The sequence below is a fragment of the Polypterus senegalus genome, chromosome 10 (assembly GCF_016835505.1).
Source record: "Polypterus senegalus isolate Bchr_013 chromosome 10, ASM1683550v1, whole genome shotgun sequence".
Taxonomy (NCBI): Eukaryota; Metazoa; Chordata; class Cladistia; order Polypteriformes; family Polypteridae; genus Polypterus; species Polypterus senegalus.
Window position 1 is genome coordinate 162,863,336 of NC_053163.1, and position 25,167 is coordinate 162,888,502.

At 41.0% G+C, this 25,167-nt stretch overlaps 1 protein-coding gene across 1 annotated transcript; it reads right to left on the reverse strand.

Annotated features, from left to right (window-relative positions):
• Positions 1 to 200: 200 nt before the first annotated feature.
• Positions 201 to 23,574, reverse strand: LOC120536309. The gene is made up of 5 exons (XM_039764635.1): positions 23,462 to 23,574; positions 18,772 to 18,894; positions 11,742 to 11,891; positions 8,291 to 8,398; positions 201 to 761 (listed from the first exon to the last, which is right to left on the reverse strand). The coding sequence occupies exons 1-5, from the start codon at positions 23,514 to 23,516 to the stop codon at positions 562 to 564; spliced, it is 636 nt and encodes a 211-aa protein (XP_039620569.1). The 5' UTR covers positions 23,517 to 23,574; the 3' UTR covers positions 201 to 561.
• Between the last annotated feature and the right edge of the window lie 1,593 nt (positions 23,575 to 25,167).

Below are 25,167 nucleotides of genomic sequence, written 5' to 3' on the forward strand. Positions count from 1 at the left end.
GCCACTTTAAGCAGATTACGTGGTGCTTCCTGTAGCTGCAGATTCCAGAAGGTCTTGTCTGGTGTCCAGGAGCTATCGGACTTGTGCTAGCTGACAACAAGCTGCCCAGAAGATGCCAAAGATATTTGATCCTGCCCATACAGTAACAGTGATGCTGATAGGGACATTCCAAGCCCAGCATATGGACACTGAGGGACAAAGGCCTTCCCATCTCAGCAGATGCAATGGTGTTGTGTAGGTTATCTACTCCGCCATCTTCTTGTTCTGATCAGGACACACATAGGACTCACTCACATGTAACGTGTACGCCATCTTTTACTAACATTACACGGCCAGAGGATTTCAAATCAACCCACAGCTGCCTTTTGTTTTTTAATCAGCATATACTGTTAATGTTTATTTAAGTGCCTTTTACAGACTACTCAATTGCAGAAAAATCACAAATTTTAAAAGCAATTAATTACACGTGACAAGTCAAAGGAAAAATTTCAGCATGCAGAATCAATGGGGTGCCAGGTGACAGAGGCCAGCCTTCCATGACCATCTTAAGTCTGCACAAATTTAGTAGAAGAAGGTCACCGCTGTCAGCACAAGCAGATACAAAATGGGACTCCATCTTGGCCTCCAGCTGCTATTGCATAAGTTTTCACTGCAGCACGTGGGTTTTGTTGTCAGGGTGTCACCAAAGAAGCCGATGACTGTTTCATAGTTGTCACAGACTTTCTCCGAAGTGCATCCTCTGACTGTTCCTGTGCTATTCACTGAAAAAGATGGAGAAGAGTCGTGTAGCCAAGAAAACTAGTGATGTTACCAACCTCCTCTTGAATACTCACCATATTGTTTGAACTAAAGCCCCCATTAAAACCATTCAAGCAATTTGGACAAGAAGAGGCCAGTCAGACCAGCAACCCTCACCGATCCTATTCACCTCATTTCTTCAAAATACAGCAGAATCAGATTGTGAAGGTTCTGAAAGTCCTGGGGCCTCAAGTATAAGTGGTGCATACACACAAATCTTGCATCCTCCCATTTCCACGCTCACATTACGATGTATAAAACCCAAACTTGGCGTAATGCCACGCACATTTTCATGCCAGCTCAAACCCTGGCATTCCCAAATTATCCGCTTGGTTTTGCAAACTGGTGGCACCCACCGTCAAAGCAGTGCTGTTGTCCCAGTGTGGTTTCCCTTTCTTTTTTAGATTCACATCCCTGACGCGGCTTTATAAATACAATGAAATTAACCGCATATTGTTTATTATTTTAAGGCATCTGATTGTAATTAACCTGTAACAATATAATGGTCCATGGAATGGCCAAACTATTCCAAATACCATCACTGCTTTAGCATTGTTACTCTCAAGTATTTATATCACCATATTTGAGTGTAGAATCACAGCTCTTATCGGTAAACAGCATCGAGCACACGCTGCCTCAGCCATGCTGTCTATTTGAACTGCTGCCATATGACAAACACTTCAGAGCCTTTCCTGTTCGGACCTCGCGGTTCAGAAAGAGTTTCATCCCCAAAGCTTTAAACGCACTCAATCACTCCATCAAGTGCTCCTTGTAGAACTGTTTGGACTTATAAGTACAATTACCTCACTGTAAACTTGCACTACAGTTATAATATCGTACAAACTCAGCCACTTTATAAAGCACGTATTTACATACAGTACAGGCCAAATGTTTGGACACACCTCCTCATTCAATGTGTTTTCTTTATTTTAATGACCATTTCCAGCACTCCATCACTCTCCTTCTTGGTCAAATAGCCCTTACACAGCCTGGAGGTGTGTTTGGGGTCATTGTCCTGTTGAAAAATAAATGATCGTCCAACTAACCTGACTTCTGCACAACACAACTGCTGGTCCCAACCCTGTTGATAAAGCAAGAAATTCCACTAAATAGCCCTGATAAGGCACACCTGTGAAGTGAAAACCATTTCAGGTGACTACCTGTTGAAGCTCATTGAGAGAATGCCAAGAGTGTGCAAAGCAGCAATCAGAGCAAAGGGTGGCTATTTTGAAGAAACTAGAATATAAAACATGTTTTCAGTTATTTCACCTTTTTTTGTTAAGTACATAACTCCACGTGTGTTCATTCATAGTTTTGATGCCTTCAGTGAGAATCTACCAATGTAAATGGTCATGAAAATAAAGAAAACGCATTGAATGAGGAGGTGTGTCCAAACTTTTGGCCTGTACTGTATGATGACGATATCATTTTTAAGATGAAATGCAGCAAAATATGTTGATTATATTATACAGATAAAACTTTAACTTCATTTAAATAATCTGTATTGTTAATAAGTAAACATGTGAGGACACGGTGCTGCAGCACTAGCAAGGAGCTGACGCCCCGATTATTCCTGAATCCCGCTGTATTCTTTCTGGTGCTGACGTGACACTGGATGAATAGAATAATTCAACATGTACTACGAAGATATTTCAAAATCTTTAACACTTTCGAAGAATCGGAGTTCTAAGCTTACAGATGGCTTAACGTCTATTACAGAGCTGATTGTGTGGCAACTGGGTATTTGGAGAAAGAAAAGGAAGGACAGGAATTGAAGGTTAGTACATTTGAAAGAGACAGGACTGCTACAATAAATTATTTTATCGAAGGTCGCGCGGCGCAGCAAGAGTCTTGCGTGAAGCAGGAAGAATCTGTGGACGAGGCACCAGCTCATCACTATCACTGCGGCACCGTGTGCCCATGTTTAATAACGTGCTTTAACTCCTATCATCATGAAAATTATATCACGTATACATCTCAGCATTTTAATTATTCAGAGAGCTGTAATATTATGAATGTAATGGATTCTGTTTAAGAAGCACATAGTGATTCACACACATACAGCACATTGAAGATCAAATACAAAGCAAGCTTTTAATGTGCTACTTTAGTTACGGTGGGATTTGAGAGACTAGTAAATTAAATGATTTTAAGATTAAGTTTATGATGTTCTACTTTAATGAGAAAATAGACTACCTGATTAAAGTGGAAATTTTGAGATTAAAGTTGACATTTTGAGCTTTTGTCTGAATGTGTTCATATTTTTTTTCTTTTCTCTGTACCCTAATAATCTTTCATGTGACACTCAGACGGTGGGCTACTACTCACCTTTTCACAGCGATATATGACTTATTTTGGCACTGTGTGACTTTGTGAACTTGAGCTTTCGAGTTTCTCTGACACTCTGTGTCACTTGATCAACTTCCTTTTTTTTTTATATCACTATTTAAACCAATAAATAGTACGTTTTTCTTTGCCTCCACTTGATATTCGCTGAAATTCTTCCCCCGTGCTTTTTTCACAGTAATCTGAGCTTAATGGCTATTTATATTAATTTACATATTCAAAGGCTGCGGTGGGCTGGCACCCTGCCTGGGGTTTGTTTCCTGCCTTGCGCCCTGGCTGTGTTGGCTGGGATTGGCTCCAGTAGACCCCCGTGACCCTGTAGTTGGGATATAGCGGGTTGGATAATGGATTGATGAAAGATGCAAACTGTGTCCACGTGTTTCTGTTGAAGAACTCATTTAAGGATCACAGCTAGGATCCAATGGACAACTTCAGTCCTGTCCCCTCCTAACAAAACATCAAGTCGAGTTTTGAAGTCCCTAATGTCTTACTGTCTACCACACTACTTGGTCGCTTATTCCAAGTGTCTGTCGTTCTCTGTGTAAAGAAAAACGTCCTAATTTTTGTGTGACATTGAACCTTCACAAGTTTCCAACTGTGTCCCTGTGTTCTTGATGAACTCATTTTAAAGTCACCGTCTTGATCCACTGGACTAATTCCCTTCATCTTCTTTTCCTTAAACTGTAAAGGCTCAGCTCTTTTAATCTTTCCTCATAATTCATCCCCTGTAGCCCTGGAATCAGCTGAGATGCTCTTCTCTGGACCGTTTCTACTGCTGTTATGTCCTTTTTGTAGCCTGGAGACCAAAACTGCACACAGGACTCAAGATGAGGCCTCACCAGTGTGTTATAAAGGTTGAGCAGAACCTCGTGTGACTTGTACTGCACACATCAAGGCGCTATATAACCTGACAGTCTGTTAGCCTTCTTAATGGCTTCTGAACCCTGGTAGTCGATAGCTTACAGTCCACTATGACTCCTAAATCCTGCTCATAAGGTGTACTCTTGATTTTCCGACCGCCCATTGTGTATTCAAACCTCACATTTTGACTTCCTATGTGTAATCTGTCCATCCATCCATTTTCCAACCCACTGAATCCAAACACAGGGTCACGGGGGTCTGCTGGAGCCAATCACAGCCAACACAGGCACAAGGCAGGAACCAATCCTGGGCAGGGTGCCAACCCACCGCAGGACACACACAAACACACCAGGGCCAATTTAGAATCACCAATCCACCTAACCTGCATGTTTTTGGAAGGAAACCAACACAGACACGGGGAGAACATGCAAACTCCACGCTGGGAGGACCTGGGAAGCGAACCCGGGTCTCCTAACTGCGAGGCAGCAGCGCTACCACTGCTCCACCATGCCGCCCCCTATGTGTAATTCTTTACATTTACTGACATTAAATTTCATCATCCATAAATCCTCCCAAGCCTATCTGCTATCCAAGTCTTTCTGTGATGATATAATGGATTCAAAATGATCTGCTAATCCACCTATCTTGGTATCTTCTGAAAACTTAACCAGCTTGTTACTCTATTCCTGTCGTTTTGTAATATGGAGGCCACTCAGCACTCCGGATGAGACCTCATTCAACATCTTTCACAAGCCTCCCTTGATCTGTGCTCTGCACAATCTGTTCTGCTAAAGGTGCAACTAGCAACATGAGAGGACCAAGAAAAGTATGCAAAAAACTAACAGGAATCCAAACTGGAAGGCAAGAATCAAATTACTAAACCTAAAATGTAAGGTGGGAACCTCAGCAGAAACAAGATACACGTTGTTTTCCTGTTGTCATGCAGGTGTGTCTGTGTTTCACCCTCCAAGCCCATCTGAGACAGGCTGAGCCGGGGCGCTCGTGCTAACGTTGTCCTCTTTTCTTCCCTCCACAGTACCAACAAGATGGCCAGTAAGAGCAACTGACTCCGCCCCTTCCAGTTCCTCGTCTATAAAACCCCCCAGCTGCCAGAAGGAGGTCTTCAGTTTTTAACAGATTGTAAGAGAGAAAGATTGCAGCCAGAGAGAAAGAAATTCACACTTAAACTCTTTCTTTCTTTCTTTCTTTCTTTCTGAGAGTATTTCCAAAAAATTAGACCATACTGTATCAAGTTTCTCTAAACGCAATATGAGGAGCCCGACACACACAAGAACCTCCTACTCCTAGTCAGAGGCTAATTAGAGCAGGTTCCAAACCTTAACCCTAATTTGATCCCTTTTGATGGAGGTGTTCTTTATGAACTGCAGAAATAACCACCAGACCAATGAAGTTGATTAAACAAACAGAGTTCATATTATGAAAACCCAAACAGAACTATAAACATATTCCCCTTTAGAAAATCCTACACAAAAGAAAACTGAACAAGCTGTGCCAAAATCCAGGGACCTTGCCGCACCGGGACACCAGGAGAAGGGAAGGACTGGGAAAGGGGCAGTATCTTTCCTGGACCACAATAGGACGACCTCCCTGGATTACATGGGGGCCACAGAGCTTGGAAGCTCAACCCTATGAAGGGACGTGGCCACCACCAGGGGGTGGCTGGGCAGCTCTGGAACTGTGGTCTGCAGCACTTCCGCCACACCCAGAAGAGGACTGGATGCCCAGGCGGCATTTCCACCACACCCGGAAGTGCTGGCGGATGTTAATTGTGGAGCACATAGAGTACTTTCAGTGTGCGCTATAAAAAGGGCCACCTCACTCCATTCGGGAAGCCGGAGTCAGGTGGAAGAGGACGGAGCTTGAGAGTGAGGAGTTGGAGGGGGCAGAAGAGAGAGAAAGAGGGTCTAAAGGACTCTTAGTGGTGCTTAATGCACTGTGTGTTGTGTTGGGAAAAGGGGTTGTAAAATAAACGTGTGTGTTTTGGGACATTCTGTGTCTGCCTGTCTGTGTCCGGGTACGAGATCTCTACAAAGTAACCAGATATTAATTAATATGACCACACACCTGAACAAACCCTTTATAATGAACTACACAGAAAAATGTCAAAGCAGAAAAGGAAATGAGACAAACAAAAAAAGAAATATGACTACTCACAGACAGCACAAGAATATTCACAGCATATAGATAGTAAACAAATATAAATCAAACATACACCCCATTCACATTCCACAGTCCCTTTTAGATCATACCTTTTGGCTTTGGATCCAGCTGGGCTGGGTATTTCACTGTTAAAATATACCAATGACACGTTTACCCTGTACAGTTTAACACTAGAATTACCAAAGCCTACGAAAAAACTAGTAGATCCATCCCACCTTAAACCGCTTCTTAAATATGTTTGCAACTTTGTCAGATGGGGGGGGGGAGTGTTTAGGGAAGGATCCTGAAGATGACTGAGAGAATGAAAAGTGAATAAAAAAAAAACAAAGCTAACCTTTACAAGTATCATAAATTACAGCGACTGTTACAGACTGAAATCAAATGTATGGTTTTATTCTAAAATAGTAAGACTAAGAGCAGCTCACTTCTCAAAGCGGAGTCTTGCAGGATCAAACCCGTGACCTTTTGATTACCAGTGAGGAGTTGATACCATTACACCACCGAGGCAGTTGTAATAAATGCATGTCAATACGGCATGCTAACGCTGCTTTTTTTCTGCAGTTATATTTTTTAATAAAAGTGCACTTGTTCTGTTATATTTGAACCTTTTGTGAAAGTGTTTCTTTGATATTTGGACTTCAGGCTTCATACATTATATAGTTTATGCCTACATTTTGTCATTTACTACTAGAATATGAAAAACGTTTCTGTTTTAAAAATGTGTTTACACAGATTACTGTAGAAACGGAACACACGTGAAATGCGTGTGTTCCAAATAACGATCTATTATTTCCACTCTTCACTCCCAGATAATCAATCAAGGCATAAGCTGGGAGAAGTTCGTGCACGTTCTAAGTCTGTGGGGGGATGGAATAGCCATCTGCTTGCTGTGTGTCTTTATCAGCACATTTACAGGACAAAAGACGCTGGTGGAGAGGTGCAAACAGATTTAAGAAGCGATTTAAGGTGGGACGGATTTTTGAGTTTTTTCGTAGGCTCTGGTAATTCTAGTGTTAAAGGAGCATTCTCACCAGTTTGGAGATTAGTATTAGCCAAAGTTTGCCTCACCCGGGTGTGATGGTGTTAATGACCCTCAATGCAAGACGCAAGCGTCACAAGTAAAAGGCAGCGCCGTGCACACTGATGACCTCCCCTGGTCAGCCATTACTCATTTTTGCGTGCATCCAAACTAAGCTAGATATGGAGCATTTCATGCCTTTCGGATCACTCCCTTTCTGTTCCTCTTTCCCAGCTCCTTCTCCTCTCCTTTTCAAAATGCACCTCTTTTTCTTTTTGAAGTCGTTCCAGCCTCTTGCAACACTCACCAGTGCATTTATTCAAGGACCCACAGGCGTGGTTTGGCCCCCTGCTCCCCTTAAAGAGATATCCTTAAAATACTTAATCCCTAGGACATATATTCTAAAGAGAACAGACACAGCACATACAATATGTAGCAACCGTTACAGTACTCCACAGATGGTTCTTGCTTATAAAGCGCCATGTTAATGACATCATAATGAGTGACAATCTAAGCCACGTCCCCGTGTCAGGGCAATGTTCTGTCATCACCCTAACTCTAACCTGAAAAATCTTAACTGACTAAGAGAATAGCACGATGGTGCCTTCATTTAACTTAAGATAAGAATTATGAGTAACAGTTTCCAAAATGATGGCAAGTAATTCTTAACGTCATCCTTGAGAAACTCTGGGATATCATTTGCCAGCCTCCAGAATTTTGAAAAATCCACTTTAAGGTTTTCCTTCTTGGGTATTCGAGGATAAAGCAGTGCAGAGTCTCTATGAGTTGGACGTCTGTTGACATGTCCAAGACTCAGAGACCTACCTCCTCCACCTTGAGATCAAGAGCTCTGCTATGGTCCACATCTTGTCCTAAGCGAATGACGAGTTGTTTTTTTGCCGCCTAGACAGTGACAAGGTGTTCTGCCTTGCTTTTACTTCTACTCTCTTCTTGTATTAATGTAAACAGGATTAGGTAGTGAAGCACATGTGATGGACGTGTGATGGACATGTGGAGTCTCCCATGTGGTTTTTAGCATTCATGGTCACCACCCACCCAGGTCATGACACATTACACTCTACTTACGTCCAATTGTGAAGCAGAGAGTTTCACTTCCTTTACACTGGATAGTCCCATTGATGTCGCCGTTTACTCCAAAATAGCACGTCAGAGAATTCAGAGTTTGTGGAGACACTAAAATATAAGAATGACAAAATCAGAGAAATGCAATAAAGAAGCACACTAGCTATGTACCAAACTGTATGACAAAAAAGCAAATGCCAGAAAAATTGCCAAATCATTTAGCCCCATGAAGAGTCCACTTGTGGACACTTCTGTTCTTACTGTCACCTGTGGTCATGTACTCTAGGATGTCACTGAAGAAGTCAGAATGCTGGTTGGGGTCACAATGTCTAAATCAGCGTTTCTCAACCTATAAGTATTTGCGAACCGAGTTTTCATAACAGTTTTAATTGTGCCTCCCTAACGTTTTTTTGAAAGGAGCCGACTAATACCAACTTGTTCTTTTTTAATTAATACTATATCATAGATGCATATTTTATTATACCTACTTAACTTTTATTGACATTTATATAAGTCTATATTTATTTTTCTGTATCAGAATGTAGTTTAAGTTAATTTGTTTTGGTTTCAATAGATGTATTTTTCATATTTTTGATTCTTGTTTTCTTTTTTCACATCTTCGCGTCCCATCTTTTGTTACTTCATGCCCCCCTATAGGGGGTCCCGCCCCACAGCTTGAGAACCACTGGTCTAAATGAAGTGCTGTGGAGCTCCGTCACGTACAATGGTTTGACGATGGACAAGGCCCATTGGGAGCAGACAGACAGATTTGAGAGGCTTGGACCCCAATATGGGATCACCTGGGGCCTCATGTATGAACGGTGCGTATGCACAGAAATGTTGCGTAAGAAGTGTTCCACGTTCAAATTGCGATGTATAAAACCTACACTTGCCATAAAGCCACACACTTTTCCACGGTACCTCATACCTTGTCGTACACAAGTTCTCCGCTCGGTTTTGCCGACTGGCAGCACCCAGCGTCAAAGCAGTGCTACTGTTCCTGTGTGGTTCCTCTTTTATTTTCCTGACGCGGCTTTATAAATACACTGAAACTAACCGCATATTGTTTATTAGTGTAATGCATCTGATTGTAATTAACCTGTAACAATATAATGGTCCATGGAATAGCCATAGTATTCCAATTACCATAGCTGCTTTAACGTTGTTACTGTCACTGCACCTTCTCCTTCTTCTTTCACCTGCTCCCATTAGGAGTTGCCACATTTCCATATTCCTCTCACTGCACCACTCGGAGTATTTAAATCACTGTATCTGAGTGTGAATCACAGCAGCAGCTGATCGGAAAGAGAATTATTGGTATACAGTTTCAAGCACACGCTGTCTCAGCCACAGCAAAACGTTTTAAAGGCTTTCCTGTACGGACCTTGCGGTTCACAAACAGTTTCATCCCAAGAACTATAAATGCACTCCATCAATTGCTCCTTGTAGAACTGTTAGGACTTATAAGTACAATCACCTCACTGTAAACTTATAGCACTACAGTTATAATATTACACAACCTGAGCCACTTTATAAAGTGCGTATTTACATATAATGACGATAGCATGCAGCAAAATATGTTTATTATATTATATAGGTACAACTTTAACTTCATTTAAATAATCTGTATTGTTAATAATTAAACATGTGAGGACACGGTGCCGCAGCGCTTGCACATTCATGTATTGTTCCTTCCTCTCGCTGTATTCTTGCTGGTGCTGACGCAACACTGGAATGATAGATGGATAGAATAATTAAACACTATGAAGATATTTCAATGTTCCTTAAAAGTTTTGAAGAATCGTCGTTGTAAGCTTACAGATGGCTTAACGACTTTGTGAACTTGAGCTTGTTTCTCCAACACGCTATGTCACTCGATCAACTTCCTTTTGTTGTTTATTCCACTGTTTAAACCAACAAATAGTATGTTTTTTTCTTCCCTCCACTTGGTATTCGCTGAAATTCTTATATTTTCCCTCTTGCTTTTCCCATTGTCTTTTCACAGAAGGCTGAACTTAAGGTCTATTTATATTGATTTGCATATTCAAAGAGGCGTAATTCTGGGAGGAGACGGGTGGGACAGAAGGCGCGTGCACGTGTGTTAGTTTTCAGTTCGGAAGAACACTGAAGTTGGAGTACGCACAGATTCTTGCATCTGAAATTTTCTGTGCGTAAGCACATTTCGGCTTTTGTGCTTACGCCATGTTATAGTGCGAATTCTACGCACAGCGTTATACATGAGGCCCTTGGTCATTTCTGAAGAGTGCTGCTGGGGTTTGGAGTTGTGTGATCAGTCCACTCAGACTCCCAGAAAGATGACCAGACAGAGAAGGAGGTGGTGGCACCCACAGCTTTTTTGTGCCTCATTTACTCGCAACATAAAATTCATTTTTGAGATTGAGTCAGGTGAGGGAATCGGCACAGATGGTGTGCCACTTTGGATCAGAGAAAAACCTCAAAGAATGAGTGTCTGCATTCTCTTTGCCTTGCTCTTTTTGCACATTGGTTTGGCCTCTTCCTCTTCACCAGCAATGCCCAGTGCGTCTGGCACCTGTGATGAACTTTATGTCCAGAGCTGACTTTGCGTGACATATGCCCTTCATTCTTACAAAGACCAGGACTCAACTCATTTGTAGGCTCGAGTACAGTAGTCAAGTGAAGCTTGGCAGGGCCAACTGGTCCATTTGCCATGTTCTGTGGAGTATGTGTGTATGTGTGTGTGTCATTATGGGAGTTTGGCTGGGCACTCAATGGTACCTTGGCTGGGGCTGTTTCCAGCCTTGTACTTAGTACTGCTGGGATGGGCTCTAGTCCCCTGTTACCCTGCTTTTGGTCATTGTCCATCTCCTATTTATTTTCATTAAATTTTGCTTAGAATTCATCCTTTGGTGGATCTAAAGTACGCACTCATACATTGGTTGCCTCAACATCCTATCCATTTTGTAAACTGGTTTTACCCCCAAAAAGGTTAAAGTCTACCCAATGGTGTCTTTTTGACATGCAAGGGACCAAGAATCAGCTGAATGACATGTTGCTGGTGGGCACACTCACATCAGATTTCAGGTCTCACCACGCTTTAATATCTTTAGGATGTGGAGGTAAAAGAAAAAGGAAAAATCTAAATGAATAGATGAAAAATGTGCAGACACTGACCAGCTTGTGCCATCGCACAAACCAAAGGGTGCAAGACAAGAATTTGACTTCACCCTGCCATAGCCACCCAGTGGCATTTTAGATGACAAGTCAACTTCATGGGAAAAATTAGAGGAGTACAGGGAGAACAGACCACACTTCACCCCATGGAGCCCAGGCGCTATAGTGCTGCCCCTAGATAGGGGGCAAGATGTTCAGTGCAGAAGGAGCATTTCACACAAAATTACACACAGGCTAAACATCACAGAGACAAATCACTAAAGACGTGAAAGAAGGAGGTGCTGTCATGGCTGACCGTTACCTGTTACTGAGTTCACCAGGTTGCAGTGGCTTGTTGTGCAGCACTGGGCTTTGACATTGGCACTGACCACCCCAAAGTTAAAGGAAAAGGAGGAATTGCAGATTCCAGGGTAGGCGCACCTCTGATAATACACCGTTCTGGACGTGCCATCTGTAGAGAGAGAGAACAGTGCAGCTTCAGTGTCAGGATATTTAGGTGATCAATGAGGCCATCTTTGAGTTTAGCTAATAAAAACATAAAATGTACCTTTGTCAAGCATTCATACGCCATTACAGTCACACACATAAAGACAAGTCGGGTATTGCTGCTCACTTCAATGGAAAGGTGCACAGTCTTAGGAGAGCCAAGTACAGGGTTAAAGTACAGAATGTTAAACAGGGTGAACCCGAGAAATAGAAACCATTAAAATACCAAAAAATGAAGAGGCTGCTTGGATTAGGAGCCATGGCAGACACCTCTTTGGGCCGAGAGCAAAATTCAGGCGCCAGGTTAAGCTGACATGTAATTTACAGCCAGAAGATGTCCCCATGACGTTGACGCACACAGTGGCACTTCACATAAAAGAACACAGATTAACAAAACCCCTGAAGGAGCCGTGTGCCAGCACCGACTTTTACAACTTCATGGTGTCTACTAAAATGCACATCTTGTTGTCCATTTAACTTAATTAAGCGTCATTTATTTCTTCTTGAAGGGGAACAGTCACACTTTTACGTGGGAGCTTCAAAACAATCACATCGTTAAATTAAGTTTTCATCTTCATGAAGATGGCAGCAGTGACATCACTGTCCTGTTGTTGAGGTGGAGGAAGAATTTCAAACAAAAGAATCAGCAGGGTGGTATGAAGTGACATGTGTGGTGTCTGGAGATTATTTCTTATTTTGGGGACACCCTGATTATTCGCCTGTCTGGCTAAGGGGTGATAGAACTGCAGGCAGTGGTCACCTTAGGGTTGTTAAGGTTCACCGTGCAGTTCCAGACCTAGTGATGGCACAATGGCAGGCTGGTTTCCCTGGAGTGTCCCTAACGACACTGTAATTCTGTAGTTCACATCCCTGACCAGCTGAATCCTTCAGTGACACCCCAATCTAGCGCACATGAACATGAAAAGATTTGATCTTATTGATTAAAACACAAAACTGAAAAGTTAAGGATGGTGAATAAAAGGTTAGAGATTCTTGTCCACTGTAACTGCTCGCCTCTGTAATGCAGTTAAAATATCAGTAATAAAGATGATGATGGAGCGCCACGATGCCAAGTCAGGTTCTCGTTCAGCACGGTCATATCTGGGCTCAGGTGTGTTTACTTTTTATTGAATCTTTTTGTCGTCTTTAAAATATCCTTTTGTATTTCATAGTGTTATTAAATCTTTTCTTTTGTTTTTTATCTTGTTTTTCTGGAGTCTATGTTCCTCAATTATTTTACTTGTCACTTCTGATCTGTGAGGCTCAGATTGTGGTTTCAGCCTTGACTTTCTCTTAGCTTGGCAGTTGATCTTAATAAGCACTTTCTGGAAGTTTCTGCTTTTGACCTTTTGTGTTTCTCACAGATTAAAACAAAGACAGTGTGACATCTAGATTGTAATTCTGCTTCAAAATTTATAGATACCTTGACTAAGTCGAGTGTAATTGTGGAAAACCATTTAGATCAGTTAACATCACATTATAATGTGACCTTGAGAGATGCTCTGGACACAGTGGCTCCCCTTAAAACAAAAGTGATCAAAGCACATAGAAACTCTCCCTGGTTTAATGAAAATACTCGAGCTCTTAAATTAAAGTGTCGAAAACTGGAGCACAGATGGAGAACAACAAAGCTACATGTCTTTCAAATTGCATGGACAGAGAGTGTTAATAAATATAAAAAAGCTCTCTTTAAAGCTCGCTCAGAATACTATTCTACATTAATAGATAGCAATAATAAAAATCCTCAGGTACTGTTTAGAACAGTGGCTAAATTAACAAATGGGAATTCAGATCAACAGTGCAAAATACCAACAGATATTAGCAGTACAGACTTTATGAACTTCTTCAATGAGAAAATTAAAAATATAAGATCCCAGATCTCAGCATCACAGTACAAACCAAATACTAGCTTAGCAGACCCTGCCGCACATTGCATTCAGCACTTTAGTAATTTTAATCCTGTAACTGAGCAGGAAGTCTTAACTTTAATTACTAAAACTTGTTCCCTAGATCCAGTGCCAACAAAACTAGTAAAAAGTGCAATGGATGTTCTTGCAGCGCCTATTCTAACCGTTATCAATAGTTCATTACTGCATGGCACAGTACCTGATGCACTAAAAGTGTCAGTCATTAAACCTTTACTTAAAAAGTCAGACCTAGACCCACACATACTAAATAACTATAGGCCTATTTCAAATTTACCATTTCTCTCTAAAATACTAGAGAAAGTAGTCGCCAGTCAGCTTCAGTCACACCTTACGCATTACAATTTGAGAAATTCCAGTCTGGCTTTCACACTGGTCATAGTACAGAAACTGCACTAACACGGGTTGTAAATGACATTCTGATATCCTCTGATGAAGGAAATTCCACTGTAATTATGTTGTTAGACTTAAGTGCAGCATTTGATACCATTGACCATTCTCTTTTACTGCACAGGGTACTTGGTTTAGTTCTTATTTATCAAATCGATTCCAATATGTACAGAAATGTGCTGACAGGACTCCATCATTATACACAGAAGTTCAATACGGTGTCCCGCAGGGCTCAGTACTGGACCTTTACTGTTTTCACTTTACATGCTTCCACTGGGATCTCTCATTAGGACACATAATGTTAATTTTCACTGGTATGCAGATGACACCCAGTTATACCTTTCATTTAAATCAAATGAAGTTTCTCCGATGTTGTCTTTAATTAGTTGTGTTAGTGAATTAAAGGAATGGATGAATGAGAACTACTTGTCTTTAAATACAGATAAAACAGAGATGTTAATTGTTGGAGGGAATGACGCTGATCACAGCAATATTTTGTCATCATTTAACTCAGTTGGAATCCCAATTAATTTTACTGAATCAGCCCGAAATCTAGAGTTATCTTTGATTCTAGCATGTCATTTAAAGCACATATTACAAAGTTGTCCAAAACATGTTTCTTCCATCTTAAAAATGTTAGGAAATTAAGGAGCTTTCTAAATAAACAGGATTCTGAGAAATTAATTCATGCATTTATCTCTAGTAGGATTGACTACTGCAATGCGGTGTTCACTGGCTGTTCAAACTGTTCTCTATACAGCCTCCAGTTAATCCAAAATGCGGCTGCAAGAATTATTACAAGAACAAGAAAATATGAACACATAACTCCAGTTCTTAAATCTTTACACTGGCTCCCAGTTAAGTTTAGGGCAGATTTCAAAATCCTCCTTTTAACATATAAAGCATTAAATGGCCAAGGTCCGGCTTACTTGTCTGAACTTATCATGACTTACAAACCTGAGCGCACATTAAGATCTCAAGATGCTGGTCTGCTTAGGATTCCAAGGATTAATAAAATAACAGTGGGAGGTCGAGCTTTTAGTTACAGGGCCCCTAAACTGTGGAATGGTCTTCCTGCTTCCATAAGAGATGCCCCCTCGGTCTCAGCCTTTAAATCCTGGCTGAAGACTCACTACTTCAGTTTAGCATATCCTGACTAGAGCTGCTGATTAACTGTACATACTGCATCTCTGTTGTTAGTCATTAGCACTAAAACAACAGTAACATTATTGTTATAATTTGTAACTAACCCTCACCTATTCTGTTTCTCTTCTCTGTACTCAAATGTGGCCATTGGTGCCACGGCCCACCTGCCAAGTTGTTTGCCTGCCTATGGTAAAGTCATCCCTGATGGAGGATCACAGGAATCATGGGAAAGAGGGGTCCTTTCATCGGATTGGCTGGCCGAGCAACGTTTCAGCCGTGGAATGGCCAAATGGGGAGGCAGCTTGATGGATGAGGTCTTCAGGACTCTAAAAATATTCAAATCTTATTATGTGATATCATCTACTGCTAAATTCTGCTCCATACTTCTAACATTTTTATTATTATGCTGTATTAAGGATTTGTTCTGTTCTGTGTATTGTATTGTATTGACCCCCTACTTTTGACACCCACTGCACGCCCAACCTACCTGGAAAGGGGTCTCTCTTTGAACTGCCTTTCCCGAGGTTTCTTCCATTTTCCCTACAAGGTTTTTTTGGGAGTTTTTCCTTGTCTTCTCAGAGAGTCAAGGCTGGGGGCCTGTCAAGAGGCAGGGCCTGTTAAAGCCCATTTCGGCTCTTCCTGTGTGATTTTGGGCTATACAAAAATAAACTGTATTGTATTTCTGATTTTCAATCAACTTTTTGAGGATTATATCTTTAGGCAGATATTGTTACCGTTCTTGCTGTTTTTTTCAGTTTTTCCAAAGTCAATACATTTTTGAGATTGTCAAAGAATATTGGTTACCTATTTAGGGCCAGAAGATTTTATCGTTTCATCTCCATCTTAGATTGTTTTGTATTTATTGAAAATTTTTAAATATTTAAATAAATTTTGGCACTAATAGAGAAAAATAATTTTGGCCTCAGGACCTCGTTTATTAGTAACTCATAAACACGATGAAAGGTAGCTTTCTGCAATGACCTGTCCATTCATGAAGCTAATCAACAGCTGTGACTCGGTCAATGGTGTGTCTGCGCTGCTGTTTGTGGTTATGTAGGCTAATGTCTGCTTCTAGAGCTCAGATGGTAGGAGCCATTGAAGGCCAATCCTAGAGGCAAAGCCGAGACATCCTTACTTTTGTAAGCTGACAATAACTGAACAGCTCCTTCCACTCTGCTTCAAGATGTCTGCCTGTTAACAAATCTTATTTAAGCAGTTCTATCAAAACTGCTCACAGGCGCCTCCATGCAGACATGTGGTAAATTCCGTTCCGACTACGTTTTGTTCAGACCCTCCCTGGGGCAGGTATAATATTTCCATTTTTTTTCTATTTAAATTTAGTAACCCATAAATTACTGTGAAAAATGAAGATACATATTTCTTCAAAATCATTAATACTTCTTTATTTTTTATTTTAACTTTCATTCATGAAACATTTTATGCTTACTGTTATCCTAAAAGGTTTAACCATTTCTATCCATTTTCTAATGTAACCATTAATTTAAGTTGGCAGATGATACCAGGATAAGTGGATTAGCAGATAATTTGGAATCCATTATATCATCACAGAAGGACTTAGATAGCATACAGGCTTGGGCAGATTTGTGGCAGATGAAATTTAATGTCAGTAAATGTAAAGAATTACACATAGGAAGTAAAAATATTAGGTTTGAATACACAATGGGCGGTCGGAAAATCGAGAGTCCACCTTATGAGTAGGACTTAGGAGTCATTGTGGTCATTGTATAACCTGTCAGGTTATATAGCGCCTTGACGTGTGGAGTACAAGTCACAGGAGGTTCTGCTCAACTTTATAACTCACTGGTGAGGCCTCATCTGGAGTACTGTGTGCAGTTTTGGTCTCCATAAAGACATAACAGCACTAGAGAAGGTCCAGAGAAGAGCGACTAGGCTGATTCCAGGGCTACAGGGAATGAATTAGGAGGAAAGATTAAAAGAGCTGAGCCTTTACAGTTTAAGGAAAAGAAGATTAAGAGGTGACCTGAGTGAAGTGCTTGAAATAATGAAGGGAATTAGTCCAGTGGATCGAGACTTGTATTTTAAAATGAGCTCATCAAGAACACAGGGACACAGTTGGAAACTTGTGAAGGGTGAATTTCACACAAACATTAGGAAGTTTTTCTTTACACAAAGAACGATAGACACTTGGAATAAGCGACCAAGTAGTGTGGTAGACAGTAAGACGTTAGCGACTTTCAAAACTCGACTTGATGTTTTCTTGGAGGAAATAAGTGGAGAGGACTGGTGAGCTTTGTTAGGCTGAATGGCCTGTTCTCATCCAGAGTGTTCTAATGTTCTAATTACATAACAAGCATGATGCCTGAGTAAGAAAACTTCTTCATTCAATTTTAATGGCAACACACAAGCAATGTTCCCTCTAAGCTGAGCGCGTGAGCGTACTTCCCGCACGATCGCTCATTCCAACGGCGTCACTCGTACTTATCGCGAAAATTGCTGTTCATAAATTTTTGCCTTAAACAAAATGTCACTCATAAACAATGTTTTTTGCTCAGTATATGCTACTCCTTAGGGTGTCATTTGTTCTTGTGGTTTACACAGACCTCCCTGTCCCCGTATTTAACCCAGTACTTCATTATCAAGTTATTTATCTTAGAGATTCTGGTCTCACATGTCTGTTTTGCTTGCTTGATGCCTTTAGTCCATTTATGACTTGAATCAGCTCACCTTTCCCTAGTGGGCCATGGCCAGCCCAGGTCTGGTTCTTATTTATTAATCTCCAACTTGATGATGAAAGTGATGATGTGAACTCCGAGAGGTGTACACTCTGGGCTCAGTCCTATCATAAACAGCCATTCCAACCACAAGACTGCAAGACTGCCGCTGCCTGGGTGTTTGTAGGGCCGGACACATCATTTCACACCCCACATGACAAAGTATGTGTCACATGCCAAGAGAGCACAAATGGGACCATTCCTGCTTAACAGATAAAATGGTGCTTGTTTCTTTCCACACTCACCAATAACTTGACCCACCCTTAAATCACAAGCGCACAAGCCCATCACACAAGCTGAATGTCAAAACTGATTGTCACAGATCCATCACAGAGACTAAGAATGTTGTGACCAAGAGGTTTATTAGGTTTATTGGAGGAGTAGCAATGGCTAATGGAGGACAACCAACTTTCATTTGGGTAAGGAGTTCACTGCTGGCTCTAAGCAAATGGAAACTCTGAAAAGCAAGAAACCCTAAAAGTAAAGAGAGATAAAAAAACACACACACAATGCAAGCAGACCCCCTTCACTCACCACACCCAGCCCCCTAAAGAAGTGGAATAAAGTGCCAATTAAGCAGACCCAACCTGTTCTTAATGGCTAATTGCTGAAAGGCCTCAGATCAACTTACTATCCATGAATCGCTTTGCAAAACTCCCACAGGCGGTGGATGAAGGATCACAGATGGTGGGCTGAGGTCTACACAGGCCAGGGCTGTTGCTGGTGCAGATGTTGCAGACCAAAGAATTTGATCCTGTCAAAAGCAAAGAGATTTCATTCAGGGGTCTGAGACCAATAAAAGCACATTTCCACTCTCAGTAGTCCTTTTGGCTGGACAAATGTCACTCATCAGTTAACATTTTCTGAAGTTCACACATGTGAGGAAGTTGATAACCTCCAGTAATCATAGGGACTGACAAGACGGGGGCCTGGAATCTAACAAATCGCTGGGAACGCATAACATTCATCATGGAGTCCTAAAGTAGGTGAGCAAGTGCAGAGAGAAACCGTGGACATGTCATTTGTAAAAATCTCTGCACACAGAGTCAATTTTTAAGATCTGAAGGAAAGTAGATGTGATGTCATTAGATAAAAAGGGACACCGGCTCAGCCAGGTTACCCACAAGTCAGTAAGCTTAACATGTACCACTTGTGAGTTAATGGAAGAAATGATGAAGTAAAAGATGGAGTGTTACATGTCAAAAGAAGGTGTGCTAGTGATCTGTCAGCATGGGTCAGACAGGGAGGTCTCGTTTTACTACTATGCTGGAATTCATGAAGAAGCAGACACACAGAGAAGTGCAGAGGAAAGTGTTGAACCAGATTTATGGAAATAGAAGCTTGTGATCAAACTTTAAAAAGTGGGAGCTCAAGGTGCAGTGTGGAAATGAATGCAAATTTATTTATAGGGAGACAACCTTTAACAAATTAGGCAAAGGGGTCCTGTGGGGTCAGTGCCAGGGCCGCTGCTCTTCTTAAGAGATGTAAACAATCTGAATAAGATCATGTGATGATGATACCAAACTAGGAGGAACAGGAATCAGTGAAATCATTAGAGGATCCTGGGAGAATCTGGGCAAGATTGTGGCAGATGAAGTTTAGCGTAAGGAAATGAAGAGAGTTAGAGACACGAAACACAAATATTAGGTTTAAATGCACAGGGCAAGGTTTGAAGTTTGAGAGAACATCTTACATGAAAGACCTGGGAGTCAAAGTGGACTAGATGTGACTAAGAAGGTTCAGTGGGAGTCCGGTTACTTAGTGCCCTTGACATGGGAAGTACATTTCAAGGCAGGTTATCCTTAAGATGCGTAAAGCACCAGTGAGGTCACACCTGGAGTACTGGGGCAGTTTTGGTCTCCATGTTACAAACAAAACACAAAGAAAGTCCAGAGTGTCATGAGCACTACATTTAAAGAAAAATATTTCAAAGGAAATCCTTATTCCTTTCAAAATCCTACATGAGTTTAGTGTGTTCTTATATTCAAGAACCTCCCTGGATACTTGGATTAATTGATGGTTGCCCCTTGGACATTTAGGACCTGTGATTTGGAAAAAGACCAAGAACTTGTTTACATCACTTTTTTCAAATGCAGGTTTGTGATCTCATTGTATTTCCCTTTGACTTTTTGCTTCTGTTCAGGCCTTTGCTTTAACTTCATTTTGGCCTATCCCATTTTGTGGCTTACAGTAGACTACATTTCAAGTGCTGGTCCCACTCAATCGATCACTTCTCTCAGCGTTCAGGAATAACAGAGAGGATAGCAACTGAGGAGAGATGAAACTTTAGAGTTGTGGCAAATGAACATTTCAAGGAGATCTGATTGAAGTTTTAAAAATTATAAACGTAAAATTATGAAGAGAATTAGGATGGTGTATCCCTTATGTCATTTAAGAAAAAGGATTTTGGCTGGTAACTTGAAGGTTGCTTTTTCAAATTCTGGCACTGACAGAAGGAGTGCTACTATCGTGGGCCCTCGAGCGAAGACCTTAACCTACAATTTCTCCAGGGGCTCTCACTGTATAAATAGCTGACCTTGCACTTTGACCCCAAAACTCTGCATGTGTCTGTGGAGAGTAAGTTGGGGTATGTGAAAAATTACACCCCCCACCCAAGAAGATCTGGGATTCTAAGGTGCCCAGTGTGTGTGTGTATGCGTGTGCGACGTCTTAACTGATTTAGGTGAGATAAAGAGAAATCAGCAGAGAAACTCAAAAATTAAGGAGGAGTTACAAGAAAGTCCACTGGTCTGTCTGTCCAAAGCTACTCTAGCTGGCTGCGTCTTTGATGTGTTGAGGTCAGGACACATTGGTGAAGACCACATTGATTTATCTAACATTAGAACAATCTGGACAAGAACAGACCATTCAGCTCAACAAAGCTTGCAAAAAAATCAAGTCGAGCTTTGAAGGTTCCTAAATTCTTACTGTCCACTAGTTGGTCACTTATTCCACGTGTCTGTGGCCCTCTTGTCAGAGCCATTTGCCAGTTACAGTATTTAGCTCATGTTAAGCTGAAGGAAGTCTTTTCTTAGTTATATTAAATGTTTGCCTATAAATTAGTGCAGAGTATATAGAAGGCTCATTTAACCCACACAAGCTGAATTGAATTGAATGTTTGAATTATTTCTTGTCCAGATTTCTTGTCCCTCTGACTTCAGATTTTTCTCAGTTAGTGATCTGCCTTGCTGTGAGTAAAGCATGGAGGACACCCGTGCCTTAACATGCTCAGTTGTACGTGCTGAGCCACACGTTTAGAACGTACTGAATGCGATGTAAAGCATAGCGAAATGACTCACCCTTAATTGTAGAAACAAATGGAAGTTTAACAAGAAGAAACAGTTTTCCTTTTTTTGCCTTTTATTCTACGTGTGTAACAACTTTTCTCTATACTTGTGTGGACTGTTTGCTTTGAAATTCACTAAACCTTTTTAAAACTAACTTTTTGGACTGAGAGATTTCCTTTAGTACGTGTTTGGCTCATGCTTGATCCTACGTTACTTACCAGCAGCTACATCTCTTTGTAATGATTATGTGAAATTTACCCATCAAAAGTTTCCAATGGTGTCTCTGTGTTCTTGATGAACTGATTTTAAAGTCACTGTCCCCATCCATTGGACTAATTCCCTTCATAATTTTAAACATCCCCATCATGTATCCTCCTAATCTGCTTTGGCTTAAAGGCTCAGCTCTTTTACTCTTTCCTCATAATTCATTCCCTGTGACCCCGGAATCAGCCGCATCGCTCTTCTCTGGACCTTCTCTAGTTCTGCTTTGTCCTTTTTGTATCCTCGAGACCCAAACTGCACACAGAACTCCAGATGAGGCCTCACCAGTGGGTTATAAAGGTTGAGCAGAACCTCCTGTGACTTGTACTCTATAAGTCTCTAGCTTAGAGTCCATTATGACTCCTAAATCCCTCTCATTTTCAGACCTCCCATTGTGTATTCAAACCTCCCATTTTTACTTCCTTCATGTAATTCTTTACATTCCCTGACATTAAACTTCATCTGCCACAAATCTGCCTAAGGTTGTCCAAGTCAATCTGTGATGATCCAATGGATTCTTAATAATTTGCCAGTCCACCTTTCTTGGTATCATCTGCAGACTTAGCCAGCTTGTTATTTATATTCCTATCCAAATCATTTCTATATAATAAAAATAGCAGCGGCCCCAGCACTGACATCGCTCTTAACATCGGCCAGTTGTGAGGAAGTTCCTCACCCTCTGCTTCCTGCGTCTGAGCCAATTCTGCACCCACCTACACAGCACAACGTAAACTTCCACTTCTTTTAGTTTGATGACCAACCTCTCATGTGGCACCTTATCAAATGCCTTTTAAAAGTCCAGATAATAATAATAATAATAATACATTTTATTTATATAGCTCCTTTCCCAGGCTTTCCCATGAAATAATCTCATCTTCTCCACCACTCTGGTCGTATCCTTTTGTTTCTCCTCATAGAATTCCAGCAGGTTGGTAAAACATGACCTCCCTCTTCTGACCCCACGCTGACTGTTCCTAATAACTCCTGTCATTGCCATGTGCTGCTGAAACGTCTCCTCAATAATTCCTTCCATTAATTTTTCTGTGATGCATTTTAAGCTTACTTGCCTTTAGTTGCTTTGATCTGCCTGGTCAACAGTTTTATGTGATAGGGTAATATTTGCCATTTTTCAGTCCTTCCAATTGTCCCCAGTACACAGTGACTTCCTAAAAATATATGTGTTACCGGCGTCACGGTCTAGGAGAACCTGGGCCAGGTACAATCCACTGTAGCTACAGGGCGCAGCCACAGCGATATGGAGCAAAGCATAAAAGAAACAGGCAGCAGTCCCAAGTCTCAGACCAGACTTCTCTGTTTTTTTTATTCTAATTTTACCAGAAATATATAAATGCTTCAGTTTCTGCATAGACCAACATTGGAAATCAATGAAACAATGGTGCAAGCCAAATTTCCTCCTCTAGAACAAATAGTGTAGACACATTTACTTTGGCAACAATGGTATTGTGATCAGAGGTAGCAGACAGTTCTGTTATCACCACATTGTGTGTGGGTGAGATACTTAATCAAAGCAGGTGATAGATGCCCATCAACAATAACCTGGAGCAGATTTTTCTGCCTTTTCTTTAAAACGCTAGTTTCCAGCTCATTACACAAAGCAACACACAGAACACATAGAATACTGAATTTTAGCCCACTACATATGTCAAGGGCTTATATCTGTACTCCCTAACCTCCTTAAGCACTCAGCTCGTGTCACACTCTCATGCTTTTAAACCCCCCCGAGAATGACAAATTGTCCAGAGAAACACTTACCTGCCAGTAGAGCCACAAAGAGCACCTGCAACATTAGCTCCATGTCTCCATTCATCACTTGTCAGCAGCTGAGCTCAGTGGCTTATAAACCCTTGCAGGAGGGTGGCATTGGTGACATCTGAAGATGTGAAATATGACTCCGCTACACACTCCCTTTCACTGTTTAGTATTTGTAATAAAAGGTCATTTTGACATGCCTCCTTGTTATGGGTGTAAGGAGGGTGTTAGGAACTTTACAGACGCAAAAGGCGTTATATTCAAGGAGCATTGATGGATTGATTGATGGATTTAAGAGATGACACAGATTTCCAAAATCAAAGGAACATAGTAATAATAATAACAATAATAATAATAATATAAAATCCCTCAAAAGTAAGGAAGATGATCAACATCATTAAAAAATTAAATATCAGTGCTCAGTGCGGTTCAGATCTCCTTCACACCAGCATGTCCCCACCAAGTCCATGTAGCTTCTTCTCCAGGTACTGCTATTTTCTCTCACATTTTAAAGTCATGATAGTTAAGTGGGATGGTGACTCTAAATTTCTCTTTTATAATGGAGTGAAAGATCAGACTCAGCATAGCATTCATCAGGGGCACTGCAGAGCAAAGGACTGGGTAGGACGCCTTGCCATTGCAGCCCCTAATAGTCCAAAGGGGGGCAACGTGTTTTATTTGTCTGCTTTATGGTCCTTCTAGGCCAAGGTCTGCAGGGACCCTAGGAGCCACTAGGAAATGAGGAGTGAGGTGACCGAAGTGTGGCAATCAGAAAGGAGGCTGGTGCAGGTGCTGTGCTGAGCAGTCAGGGGCACTCCAGTCCAAGGTTATTATAGTTAATGGAAACTAAAATCAAAACTGAAACTATTTGTTGTGATGTGGGATTTTGCATATAATTTGATAAATATTTTGTATGTCTTTATTTAGAATTTAGGCAAACCAAGTGGTGAGAGGTATTTGTGTTTGCACCCCCCCCCCCCCCCTTTTTACGACTTTCTCTTTGTAATTTTATGACAGGATTTGGGGGGATGTGTCTTAAACCAGTTTGAGTATTTCTCTGCTAAAGTCTTTGTCTCATTCCCCACACAAAGCCAGGTTAGCTTAACATATGGTCTTGGGGGGGTTGAGGTGTTAAAATGTACTATTTCTCTCATTGGTCTGAGATATGGCTGTTTGGAATTGGCTTGTCAAAGAAGGCCTTTAAGTACCATGATATCCTATTGGTTCTATGAATTGAGAGAACATCTATAAATGTACTTGCTCAACCACATTCTCTCTCTGACCCACATATGATGAAGAAGCATCTCTCTTGCTAACCTGTGATGATGAAGACAACACAATGAAGAGCACAGGTCAGCAGCCATATTGAACAGACATGTAGCTGAAAGCTGAGCACCAATGATGCCTTAACTAGAGACATTTTAAGTAACTGCAAGTCTGTGTGCCACCTGAATTACACATCACCATTTTATCAGGTTGTATGGTTGCCAATATTCAAATGTACTTTGCATTTTGTTATTATTTATGAATATTATCAGTAATACATTATTTTATGTGTAACTTAACTCCTGCTTGTCTTTTACTACATCTAATTGCCTGAGGTTATAAATATAGAAGGGAAGGTGGGGAGAAGTTATATAAAATAATACCTTATAAACAGTGGTAAGTCTGTGAGATTAGGCATTCTAAGGCTACATATTAATAATACA